General features: G+C 37.6%; 1 protein-coding gene across 3 annotated transcripts; it reads right to left on the reverse strand.

Annotated features, from left to right (window-relative positions):
* Positions 1 to 7259: 7259 nt before the first annotated feature.
* LOC106175867 (putative amine oxidase [copper-containing]) lies at positions 7260 to 17467 on the reverse strand. Of its 3 annotated transcripts, XM_086996717.1 has the most exons (4): positions 11928 to 12083; positions 11560 to 11637; positions 10118 to 11208; positions 7260 to 9941 (listed from the first exon to the last, which is right to left on the reverse strand). In XM_086996717.1, exons 3-4 carry the CDS (start codon positions 11195 to 11197, stop codon positions 8763 to 8765), a joined length of 2259 nt encoding a protein of 752 aa, XP_086852843.1. In that variant the 5' UTR covers positions 11198 to 11208; positions 11560 to 11637; positions 11928 to 12083; the 3' UTR covers positions 7260 to 8762. The 3 variants fall into 3 exon arrangements, with proteins under 3 accessions (XP_086852843.1, XP_086852841.1, XP_086852842.1); XM_086996715.1 differs by lacking the exons at positions 11560 to 11637; positions 11928 to 12083 and adding an exon at positions 16946 to 17467; XM_086996716.1 differs by lacking the exons at positions 11560 to 11637; positions 11928 to 12083 and adding an exon at positions 16644 to 16871.
* Positions 17468 to 18054: the final 587 nt, after the last annotated feature.

Raw genomic sequence — 18054 nt, forward strand, 5'->3', positions numbered from 1 at the left:
ACGCACCCGTAAAAAAATCCAACGAATGCACAACGGGTTTTTGGTGCAAGGAACGTATGACCCGCGCATTCAGCACGCATAAAAAGGACAGATAGCGTTCCTCAGTCAGCAGCAATCACGTGCCTCGTATTATATATATATATATATATATATATATATATATATATATATATATATATATATATAAAACTGCAGATTATGTAAAAAGCAACCAGTGAAGTTTGTTTTCTTGGATACACATTTATCGTTTTATTCATTAGGAAGGTGATATTAAACAGCAAAATAATAAAGAGAAGCATTAACATGATATAATCTGTCAATGTAATTGTTTTCCAATTATAACCGAACATTGTTTTTAGATAATTTATGTAAAAATCGAGCTATACAAAATACTAAAATTGAGACCATCTAAGAGAACAAAATTTAACCCTGATTGTAACTATAATTACAGTAACATCACATGTGCATAATGTATTTTGTACCACTGTGTATCATTTAATGTCTTGTTTAGTCTATGCTTATATGGTCATTTCAAAGGAAAGAAAGATGTGGTCTAAATCATCCTGTCTTGCCATGGAATAGATCCGGCTTCAGAGTTGACCCAGTGTTTGATGAGTAGTTCATGTGGCACGTGCGCCACCCCCATGCCTGGAGTATAAAAGGCGTGCTCAGAGAGCAGAAAAGAAGGGAGAAGAAAGAAGCGGAGAACAAGGAGGCAAAACTGACGTACGCCGTCAGTACGTCATTACAAGTGTGACGCAAAAGGGAACTACTTTCTTCGCGCGTTGCATTCTCTTCATAAGTGGTGAGTGCGTGCCACGTACGCAGGTAGCAAGACAAACCCAAGAAATAAATACAATTTCCACAGCTACCGCACCTTGCAATTAGCGTCCCTGCTTGAAAGGACATCTTACTAAATCTATGTAAATCAAATAATCTTTTTGTGCTAAATGGTAGACTAGAGAAAGGCAAGTTTACCACAATTAGGTCAAGTGTTGTAGATTATTGCATAGGAACACCAGAATTTATAAGGGGTGTAGTTGACTTTGAAATATTAGATTTTTCTAAACTTTTCTCTGATATACATTTTACATTGTCTTGTTCACTCAAAAGCGGTCAGCACAAACAACAAACAGATAAAGTTAAGAAAACAACAGACCTTTTTATTGAAAAAATCAAAGCATGGGACAACACCAGATCAACCCTATTTTGTGATAATGTTGATAAACAAGAAAGTGACAAAATTTTGCAATACATTGGTAATCTTAACATAAATGATGTCTGTAAGGAGAAAATAGACTTTATCACAGAAAAAATTGCTGAAATTTTGCTTAACTCAGCTAAATTAGCGCTAGGGACATACAAGTATAGAATTAGTAACAAAAATGAAATTCTTAAGAAAAGGAAAAATAATGTATGGTTTGACAAAAAATGTTTAGAAACTAAAAAACAATATTGAAGAGCAAAAAGGTTATACAATAAGTACGGGTCAAATATTTTCAAAAGTGAACTTAGAAAAGCAGAAAAGTGCTACAAGACCACACTAGATAATAGAATAAAAAAGCATAGAATAACTATTATGAACAAAATAAGGAAACTCAGGTATGCAAGTCCAAAGGAATATTGGAAAATATTAAACAAAAAATCTGAACAAAGACTGGAAATAAAAAACCTAGACGAGTTTTACAATTATTTCAAGGAAGTAAACAGTAGTGTAGATGGAAATAACCCACCGAATTATAACCATAACCAGATAAATAATGAAATGCTTAATGAACCAATTACTGAAACTGAAATCCAAAACACAATAAAAAAACTAAAGAAAAATAAAAGTGCTGGTGCTGACAAGATATTGAATGAGTATATTATCTCTTCTGCCAGCACTATGATGCCAATCTATAAAAATTATTTAATTTGGTATTAGACACTGATATTTTACCAGAAGCATGGTTAATAGGCACTATAATCCCAATCTATAAGCAAAAGGGAAACATAAATGACCCAAAGAACTATAGGCCAATTACTTTACTCAGTTGTCTGGGTAAAGTATTCACTTCTATATTATGTAAAAGACTAACTGATTACTCTGACAACGTTATGCTGTTACAGGAAAACCAAGCTGGCGTCCGAGCCAACTATTCTACCATTGATCACATATTTACATTAAATACACTTATAGACCTTTCAGTTGCATCAAAAAAGAAATTATATTGTGCTTTCATAGATCTAAAAGCAGCTTTTGATAAAATATGGAGGGCAGGGTTATGGGGGAAGCTAATGAACCACAATGTAAATGGAAAATGTCTGAACGTTATTGTAAACATGTATAATGGCTGTAAATCTAGAATATCTTTAAATGGTATATTATCGGAATATTTCCCATGCAAAACAGGAGTACGACAGGGCGAAAACCTATCACCCTTCTTATTCTCAGTATTTCTAAATGATCTTGAAGAATTTCTAATGCAAAAAGATGTCACAAGCTTATCACATGTAACAGATGAACTAGAACATGAACTACACATATTAATGCAAATAATGATCATACTATATGCAGATGATACGGTTCTCCTAGCAGATTCAAAAGAAAACCTACAATATCAACTTAATTGCTATTCCACCTACTGTCAGATATGGAAGTTAGAAGTAAATGTAGAAAAGACAAAAATCATGATAGTTTCTAAGGGCCGCACCCAAAAGAATATAAAATTTACTTTTAATAACCAAAATGTAGAAATAGTTAATTGTTTCAAGTACTTAGGAGTTTATTTCTCTAAAACGGGATCATTTTCAGAAACAAAAAGGTATTCAGTAAAGAAAGCAACTAAAGCTATGTATGGGATATTTAAGAAAGCAAGGCATCTAAATCTAAGCATTGTTGATCAGCTATATCTCTTTGATAAGATTATTGTTCCGATTTTATTATATGGATGTGAAGTATGGGGATTTGGTAATTTAGAAATCATAGAACAGGTGCACTTGAAATTTTGTAGATATCTATTAAATCTAAAAACCAGCACTCTCAAGATAATGATATATGGGGAATTAGGTAGAATGCCATTAAGTATTATTATAAAAGGAAGAATTGTATCATTCTGGACAAACTTGCTCACAGGTAAACAAAGTAAATTTTCATATATATTGTATAAACTCGTTTATAACAAATTTATGCAGGGATGTGAATGTAAGTGGATGGGAAATCTGAAATCCATTCTGGATAACTGTGGTTTAAGTAATATATTTAGCACACAGGATGTCTGTAACAAGGAATGGCTTATAAATTGTGTTAAACAGAAATTGCAGGATCAGTATATACAAGAATGGAATTCAGATTGTAACAACTCTAGTAAAGGGTTAAGCTATAGTATTTTCACAAACTCAGAGTTTAAATGCAGGAATTATATACTTTCTACTTTATGTACACACAAAATAATTACAATAGCTAGATTCAGAACAACAAATCATAGATTACCAATTGAAACGGGCAGATGGAAAAAAAAACTAGAAATTTGAGATTATGCAACTTATGTAAAAATGAAATAGGGGATGAATTTCATTATGTCTTTAGATGTACCTTTTTTGCAGAAAGTCGAAACTTATACATGTATATTCCAAAAAAAGCATGTATTAGACCGAATGTAATTAAAATGTATGAAATATTTTCAACGAAAAATAAGAAAAAACTGAATAATTTGTACAAATTCATTAGTATTGTGAATAAGGGGGTCAAGCCTTCAGGTTGATGTATATATATATATATGCTCTCTAAACTGTAAATGTACAGTAAATGAGAATAAACTATTTCAGAATTTCAGAATTTCATCTCACGTGGCCCCTGCGACTCGCAAGGCAGACTTGCCCCTTTCCAGAGCAAACTTTCAACTACCTCTACGAATTCCACGAATTCTACTGCATCCTAAATTCGCAGGGGACGCACGATTCTAAAATCCGCGCGTCCGGTTGTGATGGAGGCTTTAAGCTGTTGTAGGTAGAGGTAAGTGTTTAATATGTTATTTCATATTTATCTTGGACAATAGAGCGTTTAATTTGCAGTTATAGAGTGTTAAAGTGGAGCTATAAATCTAGTGCGTACATACTTATAAAACGTGTATACTGGATGAGGTACTTGTTACTGATCACAGTATTATTTAGATTTGTTTAGACTTTATGTGAACCTGTTATCAAATTGCAGAAACCCTGTACCCCAAAGCCTGGGAAAATTGTGATCGTAATGGTGTTAAATCAGACTTACATGCAAACTTAAATCTTCATGAGTACATAAGTATGAAAAACTTTAGGGTGTATTTTGTGGGCTTATTTGACTAAATATCTTGGTAATAAATACATTACATGTATGACTACACATATTAATTTACAAAGTTTATTGAGAGGTCTGAATGGAAAGAAATGGTTTTGTTGGACAGGTTGCTTTCAAAATCAGATAGATTAAATTTATGACTACTTGTTTAAAGGATAGTGCTCATAAAAGTTAGTGTTTAGCGCTGTACGAGTATAAATGGAACGAAAAATTCTTCCTGCAATGAAATTCTTGAAGTGATGCATATTTATACTCTCGGCAATATTATGCTGTAATTACTGCATGTTGTGTCCTGTGCAAATCGGGCAAGGTACTGCTTTTGCTTTATTTTTCTAAATAATAAATCACCTGTGTTATTTGATAAATACCTATGTCATAGACAAGCGCTGGTATGTATTGATTTAAGTGACCGATGGACGTAGACCGGTTCTCCTCATCTTTACCACTCATTGAGATCGGCCTTAATATCGGAGTGGAGTGTGGTAGTGGTGACTTAAGGCCGGTGATAGGGTAAAATACGCTTAAAATCATGTTTTTGAGTTTTTTGTGTGTTTATATTAATCAAAAAAGTATCTAACGTTGGATGTAATAATTTTTATGAATTTGCATCGCAAAATGTGTCTTTTGATGAGTTTTTCAACCGGCACGCGCCCCAGTCAGGCTGACAACTAAGCCACGCCTCTGTTACTAAGGGCCGTTGCCATGAGGGGGTCGGAGCACAGTTAATGAGTTATAAGCCGATTACGTGTGCGGTAATAGGTCATAAGTCTTACATCAGCTTAGCAGCGAAGAAGTCTAGCTAGTACACTATGGGGAAGAGAAAAGTTCGTGTTAAAAGTCCATTTCCAGAGGAAAGAAAGAAAATTTTGAAAGAGAGAAGGGCCTATGCGTGGCGGTTGGGGAAAACCGGCCCTATTTGTTCAGTCGGATAACTGATTTCTGTATACCTAATAAATGGGTGAAAGAGTTAATCGAATCGCCTAAATTAATTGACAAATGAAAGAAAAAGCGATAAATAAATAAAAAAAAAACGCTAAAAAGGATACTTTTAGCCTAGCTCTTAATTTTTGCGATATATATCGGCGAGCGTATCTGCGACACGTTACGAAACCGGAAATGATTGTTGGTCGCCGTTTGCAAAAGGTAAATCTAATGTTGACAAAATAAAATTTTATTCTCCAAGATATGATATCATTGAGCTTGAGAGACACGCGAAAAATTGTGATGTGAATTGCCAAACGAGAGAAATCCATGCAAGGGTTGACAGCATGATTAAAACAATAAAAATAAAAACGCATGTTGGCGGCTTTGCATTTTGCGATGTTTGGAGAAAAACAATTTCAAAATCACTGATCAAGCGGGAAGAAAGAGTTCAAAATGTATCCAAAAATGAAAATCACAAAAAGACCCCGAAAATAGTCAAGACTAGCAGGTAAAAAGCAAATAGGGTCTAAGTGTCATGTGTGTAAAAATAAAATATTTATTCAAAAGCCTTCTCTCAGTCACTTTTACCGCTGAATCTTGTGCAGCTGAGCGTCTCCCCTTTATCTTAGCTGGCATTTTGAGAGAGACCGCTCTGAAGTTATAACTGGATTTTTCCGTTGATCTGACGATTACCAAGTGCCGTGCAAAATAATCCTGCAGCGTTACCCGTCAAAAAACTCTTATTAACACAAGTGACGGCCACTTGCTCTCGACAGACAGTTTTATCTGATCACTTTGCCGATAACAGAAAAGGAATCTCTCAGGTAAAATTACTCGTTTGCCGAGGAAAAGCCATTGAAACGTTCAAATGCAACTTCACACCTCTTAATTGCGGTTAAATGTAATCGCCTTTGTTAGCGCTTCCTTCTACATATCCTTGACACCCTACGGGGCATCACTAGGCTAGGTCCTTCTCCAGAGCTGTCAATCAAAATGGCGGCACGCTTACATGCCTAACGAGTGGTCGGAAAATGTAACAAAAGCACGATTTTCTGCCCCTTCAAAGCACCAAAACAAAATATTTTTAGATGACAATAAGCAATGGTTCCATCTGATCGTATAACCGATAACAGGTAAATTTGCCAGCTAAGCATTTGACTAATAAGCCTTGTTAACAAACCTGTGAACGTTTTTGGCTGTTTTAACAGCTTTCTATATTGACGAGATAAGTGAATCGCTGCCAAGTATATCTCACTATCTGAGCAACCGATCGTTACAAAAGTTGCACCTATTGTTGTTAGGAATGTGGACTACAGCATGATATCAGGGGTTTAAGAGGAAATTGTTTGTTTGAAAGTTATCGCCTTTTGAAGTGAATAACCCATTGAAATATGGGCTGATTTAACGTAAAAGATGATAAAATCAAAAGTAAACAGTTTAAGACAATTCCCTGGTATCCCGCTGTAGTGCTTTCACCCAGCTTTATGAGGCCTTTTGAATCACTTGAATAGCTGTCTTGGTTATAGAGAAAATCCCAATACCGAAAACGGCATTTTTCCCCTCAAATTGGCGCCAGAGTGTCATCCGTTGGACACTGTACTTAATCCCCGTCTTAAATTGGCCTTTTGGGAAGTTTGTTTTAATTTTTTATAAAAACTTATAAGCCCAGGGCTTTGTTTCTATGACTTTGGTCCTTTTACTATCAGTCACCTTAACATTGGAAGGGTAGCTTTATCATGTTTGTCTCAGGTAATAAAAATGATCACCTTTCCTGAGAAAAGTTACCAGAATATAGATAAATGATGTTAATATTATTATTATTATTATTATTATTATTATTATTATGTCAATTAAAACTGACAGTTTAACATCCCGATTAAATTCAATTGTCAATTGATAAAAAACCATTATAGAATGATAAAATTGGGATATCAAGGTCTATATATACATGTACTCTAAGACTGCTCGTTTTAGCATTGTAAAGACGCAAGAAAATTTGATGAAGCGAACTCTGGACTCTACCGTAGCATTTACTTTCACATCATATGGAGAAAACAAAAAATACAACAATAATGATAATTATTAAAAGAATTGACAACGTAAATGATTGATATTACTTAGTACAATAAAATACCTCTAGAAAATGTGATAGATAAATGGAAAATTAAACAACTTACACAATTGTTCTTACATATAGAGAAAGATACAGAATGTTGAGGAATAAGTTCACCATGTTCAACAATAGATAATCAACAAAAATTGATTGGGTTCCCACCCGAATTAAAATTAAAATCACAAGTGACACTGAATGTTCTTCATCTTGTCTCCTGGCATAGGTCCGCAACGTTTGGCATGAAATTTCTTCAATGCAATGTTTTAAAGTTCCAGAAATTATCTGCCACCAAGCTGCCAAAGCGGATCGCGAATGGACTGTGTGGTGTTTTCAAATACAGCTGTTCTGAATATAAATGAATGGGCAGTTATAAAGAACGGCTCAGAGTTGGCGCAGGTGAAATTAGCGCCTCAGATCGAGATTAATGATATTATAAAAGATGGAGCATAGCTCGATAAGTCTGCCACATTATGGACTGTTAATACCAATAAGTACAACTACAAATTTTATTCACCCTGATCTTGTATAATTGTACAACTAGTTAATTTATCAATTTCTTTCGTTTTTGATGCTATTATTTTCACTGAATTATTTCGATTACATGGCTTGTAGTAATTTATGCTAGCACGTTATTATTACAGATTCCACAAATAACATCAATGTATCAGCCTTTGCTAAGCCACATCTAAGTGATCATAACCTATCAAAAAAAGGGCGGCACACCAGGTCGAAACAGAAAGGTGTGACACAATCGACCAAAGGGGCAATGGAAGATGAATATCATTTTATACTTCAAAGGTCAATATATAAAACAGACTGAGAGACCTGGTGCAAGTAAACTGAAAGTAAATTATGCAAATCGTTTAACAGTGCCAACAAAGATAATTTAGCCTCCCTTTCCAATTATATAATAAAATCATTCAGGAAGAGAAATGAAGTTATTGCTGTTCTTGATAACTCCTAGGATACACCTTGTATCAAACAGTGTTAGTGTCTTTTTTAATGACTCAAGCCAAAAAAAAAGTAATCAGTACTCAAATATAACAATGTTAAAAAATATTCCATATTAAGTAGCAACCCTGTATATATTGTTACTTTTAAGTATAAAAACCTTCAACAGTTCACACACACGCTTTTGAATTTAAATGTTGCACCGAATTTATTGTGAGCTTTGAAAAACTGTTAAATCTGTTAAAAAGTATTAAATTGAAACATATTTGGTATTATCATCAAATCAAAAACAGACGTTAAAAAATGCCATGACAGAGAGAGTGACGCCTGTCATGAGCATAGGACGTAGGACCACCAAATTACAAAAAAAAAAAAAAAAAAAAAAAAAAAAAAAAAAAAAACGTGGAGTAATATTAAGCATTCAAGCTAAGAACCGGTGCACTTCCACAATCACAGCTAGGGACGATCCACGATGGCGTCTTGTGACGTAATAGAAGGGTCTTCATCAAAGTAATTAAGTGGCGCCAAGACCACAGAGAGCTGTTTTCCTGGTGTTGTGGTCACAGGGATGTCCTCCATGACAGGAATATGTTGAAGACCGAGAGAGACCCAGGCCACGAGGTCTTGATCCACGATACCTTCGTTATCGCCGTAAAACTTCTCAAAGTTTTTGACGGGGTTGTAGGGATCGGCTTGGTTGTAAATGGATGCTGTGGTGTCCTCGTTGTCCTTGTATTTGGTGACGGTCAACTGGTGGCGAGCCCAAGGGATCCCGTTTTCGGAGTACCACCCTTCTGGCAATATCACCTTGGAGAAACCATTGGCATAGATGCGATAACCACGAGCGTAGCCGGCTGTGTTATTTCGCTGCTGGTTGTACATAACATAGTACTTGGGTTCCTCAAATTTGTATTTTATGAGTGCCTCGCTCTCTGTTTTACGAAGGTTTACTGCTGCCCTTTTCTGCAGCCACCTCTCCTCTGGGGCCAGAGGGTTGGTCCTATTCTCTAACTGCAGGTCCCAGGTTTCAAACCGGTTCTGTTGTCCACCGATATCGAGATCTACCTTGACGTTGAAGAGATGATGGTGCAGGTTGGCCAAGATACCCAAGTCGCGGTTCACAAAGTTCCCGTAGCGGCTGTTCCCTCCTAACGGGTACGTGAACGTCTGTATATATCCTGTAGACGCCACCTTCACTTCAATAACACCGTTTGGATGAAACACAAAGTCAAAGATGTAGTCATAATTCCACACCGTAGGGATACCGCGGAGAATCAGCACAGATCCGGGCATACTAAACTTATAGAAGTACTTGGACTGGTCTGCGCCGAAGAAATCAATGGAGCGATGACGGCGCACTGGCAGACCAGTGTTTTGCTCAAAAAGACATAAAGCATCGACATAGGTCCGCGGTTTTCCGGTCCCAGACTCGAAGAAGGTGTTGTTGAAGTAGGCGGCGTTCTCCGGACAGTCGTATCCCTTCATCAGGGGCTGGTGGAGCGTGCCGATCGACCAGCCGGCGTCCACAAAGTTGGCCAATATACCAGCTGGTTCGTTACCAGAGTAGTAGACAGCCACGTCAGACATGCTGATTTCATAAGCCAGCCTCTCACCTTTGAACCTGATGTCCATCACCTTAGATCACCCAAACAGAAGGACATGCATGATAAATACATGGACGACAGCATCAACAATAAAGAAAGATGCATGATACTATTATTAAAAATTGTACATATAATACTGAAACGCCATTTAAAAAATCTAAGATAGTATTTAAATTAGAAATTAATGTATATAGATAGCAAGCCTACCTGAAGCCCCGTAACAGCTCTCAGTCTGAAGTTAAACTCCCAATCCAGGTATTTCACCTTCTGTCCATCCACAGTGAACCGCCTTCCCTCTGGCTCGGTTTGCTTGGGTAGTTTCTTCCAGTTAGCCTTTCTCTCTCCCCGCAATTCTGGGGAGCCATATGTGGCGCTCGCCGTAGGAATTGGATAAGTGTGTCTGGACATATTACCGTAATTGGCAAGTAACTCGTCTGTGCTTACAAAACTATGATTTTCGAAATACAGCCTGGTTAAATTGTATTGTGTGGGATCATTCCCATTGACGTCAACAAGCAGCAAGAGAGAAACTGGCCAAAGATAGTAGCCGTCAATCTTACTGCGGAACCCCCAAATGAACATTTGTCTATCACCGTCCCTCAAACCCCTTGGTACGTAGTTGAACACCAAGCAGCGATCGGTACAGTTGTGGTACCAATACCCGTATGTTTCCTCGAGAATATGGAACAGTTGCTCCATCACTGGACGCACCACTGCTGCCTCAATAGCTAGGATTTCCACAGGGTTAGCGGGTCTGGTGTGCCACGGTATGGGGCGCCGCTCTGCAGGATTGTCGGAGTCTTTGTACTGGGCAATGTTTGGAATCGGGGAGACGATGAATTCTCTGATAATCGGGGGATTCTCTCCACCCATGAAGCAGCTGACGCGGGCACTGCGCTCGGGCACTGCCTCGCCATTGTCTAAGTGTCGTAATACGTCCGTCTTGTTAGGAAGAACAGGCTCCATCATATATATGTAGTTGCTGGCCATATCTGCTTGGCTTATAGGTACCAAATTCAGCTCTGGCTGACTGTGAAGGAAATCTCGTATTTCTGTGATATCAGTCTCTGTAAGAGTGTCAAATACCGAAGGAGTTGCGGGATATTTGCGCCAGTCGTCCGTCTGAGACTTCCTGTCAGCACCACCGTTGGTTGCACCTGGTTGCGACTGCTGGTTCTTTAGCTGTTCCAGTTGTACTGCTAACACAATGACCGCAACCAACAGCCCTACGCTTATCACAGCGAAGAGTACAGCACAGCCCGCAAACACGCGTGAGTTCGAATTCATCTTGATTTATTCTGAAAAAGACCATAAAAAAATTCACAATAACAATGCAAAACCGAAGATTCTGCATCAAAGGTATATGTCCACGATGTATATAGTATTGGTATATAGTATTGGAGAGGCGTAGCTACCTTCTAGGTATGCCCTACCTGGAGGCAGTGTATGAAATGGCCGCCTGCCCGCCAGCCCGAGGCTGGTAACTTTCAGGCCGGGCGGGTAAGATTTGCAAATTACCCGCCCGACGGGCTGGCTATTTTTACAGCCTATTTTCACCTTTTTATTTTGTCTATGTTCACAAGCGATTTCAGCGAAATATCAAATAAACTCACTGTTTTCACCCACTTTCATAGAAGCAAAGAACTAACCATAGCTTGCAATCGAACGCTCGTATCGAAATGTAACCAACAGTCTCCCTCTCAGTGGCCTCGTTTTCTAAGTTCCGTCTGTGTGATATGAAGTTGAAAGACAATTTGAAACGAGGCACATTGTTCTTGATCAGCTTCAGTGCACAGCAGATAACGTTATGTCATTGTTTTGTGTAGAGGAGATACCGCGAGTAGCAATTTGTAGGTTGAGAGTAATAAAAATGTGAAAGTATAAAAAGTTATGATATTGATTAAATAGACTTATAGGTACATGAAGAGCCTATAATCAACAGTAATAAAGGCAACGGAGGCAAATTAAAGGAGAATTTTACAAAAAACTTGAATCCCAAAATTATGAGTGAACGTACGAGTTTACGCCGTGCGTCAGATGTAGTTCTTTTCCCACGTGCTTTCATCTTGGGCTGTCAAAAATGAAAAAATTCTATCAAGTCCGATAGAGAAGTTCACAAAAGAAAAACAATTGAGGAAAGAAATAAAAATAACAAAGATTACGGCAGAACCACAAGAAAGAGAACAAATTGGGACCCATGGAAAGGTGACTTCGATATGCAATTAGTCGAGTGGCAACATTTTTTTGCAAAAACCGTAACTCGAAAGTATCACGCATTGCGACCGAGCGCAAGCATCTCGATCCAATAACTCGCCCATACTCGCCCCATATAATATATTGTAGCCTCTATGTGATATAGGCCCCTATATAGCTATTCTCAATAAGCAATGCTTTCGAGATACGGGGCCCTGCAGGACTGTCTAAGGGCCATTAGCGGGGGCGTCTCGATAGTCCGAAGGTTCATTGGTCCGAAGGTTCATTGGTCCGAAAATTCGTAAATTTTTCATCAGATTTTCGACAAAAAGGTTCATTGGTCCGAAGGTTCATTAGTCCGAAGGTTCGATAGTCCGAAGGTTCAATAGTCCGAATGTTCGATAGTCCGAAAAATTTTAAGATGTTCTTCGATTTTAAGAATTATAATTACAAACGGAATCTAAGGGTGCGTTCCCAACGAAACTATCATTCTACGTAGATTGATCCAACTCCACCACGATTCTCACTGTATGCAATCAGATTAGCAATCCTGGAGCTGCTAGGGGGTGATTAACTTTCGTGTGAACTCAGCTTCTAGAATCTTTATCATTTCGTTTTGAGTGCGACCGAAACGCACGTGGAAATTATCCATATACTGTAGGTCGTATTGTTTCCGTGAACTACTCTTTGCAATGTGGGGAAGTTTGGGGATATGCAATGGCTACCCTTTCCAACTCATGAACACCATACATGTTTCACATGAAATATTGAATAAAGATTGGAACGCATAAAATGAGAGGACGCCTATAATGACATTTTCTTACGATGTCTTAAGATACTATGATTAGAATTCAAATTCTTCTAACCTACACATTACTTAAATTGTGTAAAAGTTATAGAATAATTGCATTTCCAAACAAACTATGTTGTTGTTCGCACAGCCCACTCCCCTACCCTCCCCCCCCCAAAAAAAAAAAAAAAAAAAAAAAAAAAAAAAAAAAAAAAAAAAAAAAAAAAAAAAAAAAAACAGCCGTTCCGCCAGCAGTATTGTATTACTCATAGGGATGAGGATGAATTAACTGGAGTGTAAACTTGGCATATAAACAAAAATTACGAGCATTTACGAAAACAAACTTTTCCCTTACTAGGGCTTTAAACATAAAAATTGTATCAGAATACAGTAATATGCTCAAATATCCACAAATAGTAATACATATTTAATTCCACCCCCTCTTCCCCAGCAATACTGAAGGTGCTGAAACGTTTATAATCTGAAATAGAAATGTGGCAACGCCATATCAACCCGGTGGGCCTATTTATTTATTTATTTATTTATTTATTTATTTATTAAACGTAAAATACAAGTGGGAAGGCAGTTTGAACATGTTGAAATATTCTAAAACAGTTAAACTTCTAATCTGATGAACAACATCAAAAATGCTGTCTTTGTAACAAATTCATTTAAACGAAGAAAAACGTACTCTGCAAAAAGTAGATACACTCGTGACTCGTGAGAAAATTTCTATTTGATTTTACAAAATAAACCTTTGCAGTTTAATATCGTCAACTTCCAATCCCATGAAAAACATCAAGATCTTTTTTTTTTTTTTTTTTTTTTTTTGTTACTAATGTAATATGCTAGTATTGACGTTATTTTTGCCCGTGCAGACCTAACTTTTAAACCCTCTACATTTGTACCAGGGCGACTGATGGATTTTTTACAGATATTCACAGATGTGTCTCTAGATAACTAGGTGGTCATTTTGAGACACCAACAATTTTCGGGGCCCTTTAGCGGGCCCCAGATCCTACGCCAAGGGGGGTGGGGGCTTTGCATCCGCGGACCCCCCTTCAAATAATCTTGGATCCGCCCCTGTACATGTAATTCACTATACACTTATACAGCGGGCCTACATTCGGACTAATGAACCTTCGGACCAATGCACCTTCGGACTATCGAACCTTCGGACCAATGAACCTTCAATGCACATTCGGACCATTGAACCTTCGGACTATTGAACCTTCGGACTGTTGAACCTTCGGACTATTGAACCTTCGGACTGTTGAACCTTCGGACTATTGAACCTTCGGACTATTGCTACGGGAACCTTCGGACCAATGAATCCTTGATTAAAAAATCGATGAAAATGTTACCACTTTTCGGACCAATGAACCTTCGGACCAATGAACCTTCGGACTATCGAGACGCCCCCAGATTGGCCGTAAGCTAACGGTTTGAAAGTTTTCGGTTTATGTTTAATAATTTTCATTAATGATATTTCGATTTTTGGTCTCTTCCTTCAAACATATAGTCACCACACCTGGGATAAACAAGTTCAAGTCAGTCCCAGGTTCAAGCGCTATGTAGCCCTTCTAACCCGAGAACATATTCATGTTTAGGGCTTGTAATTCGTATCTGAGGAATGAAAACATCAAATTTCAGCGAATATTGGGTAATTTCCTTCCTACAATTAACATCTTCACCTAGTTGCCAACCACTGTTACAGATCAGAAGCATGAATATCTATGTTTTAGCACTTCAATTGCTATCGATTTTCACATTCTCTCTCTGTTCTGTCTTGGGCTAGCACTAAAGTAAATAACCAAAAAATCAGATAAAATACTAGAGCATGGATATCTATATATATTTATATATGGATATAGACATGTGAAAATACTGGTATGTTTGCGGCTAACCGAGACTCCTCAGTTTAACCACGAGAGCACTGATATATTATAAACAAAACAACCCCACCCCCTAACTAACTCACGTATAGCCTTTCAAGCGTATGAAGTGTCCCATCAAAACTGAAATCGCTTGGGTTTTATCCAGGGAGACCCCCCTGAACACATGTGAACTACGCGGTGACCTGTTTAATATTGCACATTGTTTCAACCAATAGTCCTAGTTCTAATGTAATATAAAAAAACGGCGACATTACACGAGCAGAACATTTACATGACCTAGAAGTCTATAGAAGAAGTGAAGGCAGATCAAATGTCTAACAAGCCTTCACAAGCTGGTGAAAAAGGTCGTGTCCCCAAGCCACCTACTCGCTTTGATTGCAAGGTGACACGAATGATCTTTAAATCGTGCAAAGAAACTAAAAAATATTGAGGAAAGGTAACCTACCGCACCCCTAACCGACACACTAATCGCGTCTGGGACAGTAGACTGCAGTCAGTTTTAAGGATAAATGTCTTATCGACTTCCCTCCTTTATTCAACTTTTATCTGTATAATACATCGATCAACCCCTTCTCTTTCTCTGTTTCTTTCACATATAATACTTATCAATATATATCTGAAATAAATATATTTTAGGGTTAAATCTCCTTTTTTGTTTTGTTATTCACCAACCCACGGACGTCTGCATGCACAGAGGGAGACCAAGTTTATCGTCAATTGTGCGAATAATTAAAGTGGTGTGAGATAGTGATCGCTTTTCGACGTACTAATGTCTCTTATTATCCAAGATATCATCATGAAAATTGGCGTGGGCGTCGACCCTGGTGTGAAGTACAATCCGGTGTCATCGCCTGGTCTGAAAATTTTTCATCTAAGTTATATGAGCCCCTAATTAAATATTTCCCTTAAATAAGGCATTATTTCGCCCTTTTAATGATTACATCAGAAATAAATTAAAGCCTTTCATGAAAAAATTTGGGACCGACTCGTAGATTGAACTTATACATGTAGTTGTTAAAATGGCATTGAGGGAAATCTGTTTGAAATCGATATTACAATTTTCACCTCTGAAACGCTGTTTTTAGGTCATCCTATTTTATATTTGATGCAACAGCTGTTTTTACGTCATCCTATTTTATATATATTTGATGCAACAGCATTGCTCCATTACATGACATTGTTTATTTTCCCATGGAGTGTGCCAACAATCTTTGATAAACGGAGGACCGGGCTGATGATGATGATGATCTAAACAGGGTGAAAAGTCCCCCCTTGAAGGCCCTAAGATTAATTTCGATTAAAATCGACTTTGCAAAGTAAACTATTTAAGACTAGTCGTCTAAATTAAGACTCAGACCACATGTGAAACTGTGCCTTAGACCCCGGTGCACAATAAACAGACTTAGAGTAAAACTCCGGTATACTTTGGATCCTGATAAAAGAAGTAATAAACCATGTTAAAAAAGAAATGGAGATTTTTTCCAAAAAAAAAAAAAAAAGTAAGAAAAAGTACGCGTGTTTTAAATTGCAAAGTGATTAGTCACTGATATGTAGTATTGCAGAATTGCCGAGGACGTGATACTAGTACGCCACAATGTTCGGTCTGAGGGTTGAGACAAAACTTTAAAAAATCTAAATTCTTCGGTTAAATTGGGCTGTATCTAAAACGATCTGATTAAGGCCTTCACTCGAGCCCAAATAGGATATCACCTCATTTAACCCAGTCATGCGTCAATAAACACCTGTATTCAACCAAAGGGTACATGTGGGATCCAGACGCGTCCTTGTTCAAGCCATGCGCTTTGTTACTCCCGTGTTACGGTCAAAGCAAAGACATATAACGTATTCTTACCTTGTATGACGCGTCCTGTGTCTAATTAAAATGAATACTGGTGCTTTCTAAGCTTTATACTGCTTAATAGTATACCGGTACCGTTTATCATAATATAACACTGGCATTCGTTGTAATATAAACCAGACACATTGTTGTGTGGCCTGTATACAGTCTATACAAGTAGGAACGGTAGAAAGTAGGACATGTACCGACATCACCTTCTAAAATAGGTTATTAGTTGAACCATGGAAATATACGATATTTATATGGTTGAACTTAGAAAAAACAGTCACGTAACCCCAGATGATGCTTGAAATTACCTTTAAAAACTGCCAAGGCCTGTATCTTAAGTGGTCTTCAGTGACAGGACTTCAGGGTACCCTGGACCTCTGTATTCAAATGAACTTTGCTTGTCCACTTGCGGAGTCAGCTGTCTTGTTGTTACTATACGTCACATGGCTGACCACATTCCAACCCGAGGGGATGAAAGCGAGCCTGATCCGCGTCTCAGAAATCAAAACGCCATTTCTGAACCCGGTACATACGTGATGATGGCATGATGTCACCAATAAAGCATGGACTTCTCATCGTTTGTGATGTCTCCAGACTGCGAGAGAATGGAGGTTCTTTTCACCTTAAAGTAATATAAACTCTATGTCTTGTTTGGCAATGCTTTGCCAACTGTGATCAACTTTGCGCTTGTTAACTTTCGTAGCTAGCGATCACTTTAAGCGGTCCAAACAAACTGAGTAAACAAAACACTCAATGTTATTATTTAGCTTAATAAGATTAAATTAAAAGCACATCAAAATTCAAACCATTTACCCGCACACACACCACATGCCCCCTCTCTCTCTCTCTCTCTCTCTCTATATATATATATATATATATATATATATAAATATATATATATAGGCCTATATCACCGACTGTGAATTAATCAATGGACTCTCTTTTTCACACCGCAAACCAAATCGCTAGGTCTGGACACACTGTCTACGAGACTGTCGTGTTACAGGTTACAGACACTGTCCTGTCTCCGCGAACAAGAAAAATGATATTCCAACAATTCTGTCACAGGCATCCTGTAAGACAACAGGCGACTACATGTAGCCTATTTATCACAAACGATAGTGCTAGAGAAGACCTCCAGTAAGACATAAACACTACTGAGAGAGAGAGAAACAAAAATGAAATGGACTTAATTTGTGTTGTCAAATTGTGCCCATTTTGCAAGTTGATCTGCATTTTTGCAATATAAAATCTTAGTAAATTTCGAAGAAAATTATAATACTGAATGATTTTTGCAAAACAAATAAAGAAACAAAATATAACAATGTAACCCGGCTGGTTACGTAGTTTTTGAGCGGGTAGCAAACTTGAAAACGCCGAAGACATCAATGGTATCTCATGAAGATCTTTATTTGTT

Source organism: Lingula anatina, chromosome 10, assembly GCF_051362555.1.
Source record: "Lingula anatina isolate TDL-2025a chromosome 10, LinAna3.0, whole genome shotgun sequence".
NCBI lineage: Eukaryota > Metazoa > Brachiopoda > Lingulata > Lingulida > Lingulidae > Lingula > Lingula anatina.